Source organism: Perkinsus marinus, assembly GCF_000006405.1.
Source record: "Perkinsus marinus ATCC 50983 genomic scaffold scf_1104296958122, whole genome shotgun sequence".
Lineage (NCBI taxonomy): Eukaryota > Perkinsozoa > Perkinsida > Perkinsidae > Perkinsus > Perkinsus marinus.
The window spans coordinates 1-995 of record NW_003206903.1 but is presented as its reverse complement, the minus strand read 5'-3'; the positions used below and the strand labels follow the sequence as shown (position 1 = coordinate 995).

Below are 995 nucleotides of genomic sequence, written 5' to 3'. Positions count from 1 at the left end.
AAGATAAGATGACCCACGAACCCCAATGGGTTGTATATACGGGCAACATAGCCCATCAAATCACGGATAGTCACGACACACAAAGAGTCATCAGAAGGAGTGGACAATGGTGGTGGTAGTGACGAGACATCGGGTGGTACAATGAATATCTCGTCATTCTTATTCCATAGAAGACCCAGTACTTGAGCAGAATCTTCACCACAAGGAGGTCCTATCTGCCTCTTCTTCTCACTACAGTTGAAGCCGTGCCGATCACAGACACGAAGAAGACACCTGACAGCCAAATTAAGGAGCTTTTCAGAATCTGCTCCTACGACTAAATCGTCCATATAGAAGCAGAAACACACTGGAACATTGCCGTTCTTTATCAGATGCGGATAGAGACCCAAAAAGTCACTGCGAGCCTCATCACAAAGTCGTTGCATAGCATCCAACAAACAACCAGGCGAATGTGGTGCACCCATGGGTGGAGAACGAAGCCGATAGAGATTTCCACGAAATGGGATGCAGAACGTATACGATGCACTGTCCGAATGTAAAAGCATATAAAATGCCATAGAGATATCCAACGTTGCAGCACATTGAAACATTCTAAAGCCACTGAGCGCTGTCAATGTACTTCGCAACACACGATCATCAACTGCCTTATGACCCAATCCCGATCCTATGAGCCCAGCAAAAGCCCGACCATCAAGAACGGGTCTTACTGGCGTGGTCCGGAAATTGGAATACACTGCAAAGTGTCGTAGAAGAGCTTTACAACGATGGTAATGCTCAGTAGGAACCACTTCAACGATACCATGCTGCAAATACTTATCAAAAACTGCAGCATAAGAATCCAGATGTCCTGACTCACGTAAACGGTCACAGAACTTACGGTCGGCATCAAGAGCCTTTTTAATAGCGTTTAAATCAGGGATCACTGGGCGCTTACTACTGAGCCACGGTATATCATAAGTAAAACGATCAACTACTGTTGTACGACCTTCTAAATC

The 995-nt window shown here is 45.4% G+C and overlaps 1 protein-coding gene across 1 annotated transcript; it reads right to left on the bottom strand.

Annotated features, from left to right (window-relative positions):
- Positions 1-182: 182 nt before the first annotated feature.
- On the bottom strand, positions 183-464 carry Pmar_PMAR006902 (hypothetical protein; the record flags this gene model as incomplete). Its single annotated transcript, XM_002774648.1, has 1 exon — positions 183-464. A coding segment is annotated over one exon (282 nt), but the record flags the coding sequence as incomplete, so codon positions are not given.
- Positions 465-995: the final 531 nt, after the last annotated feature.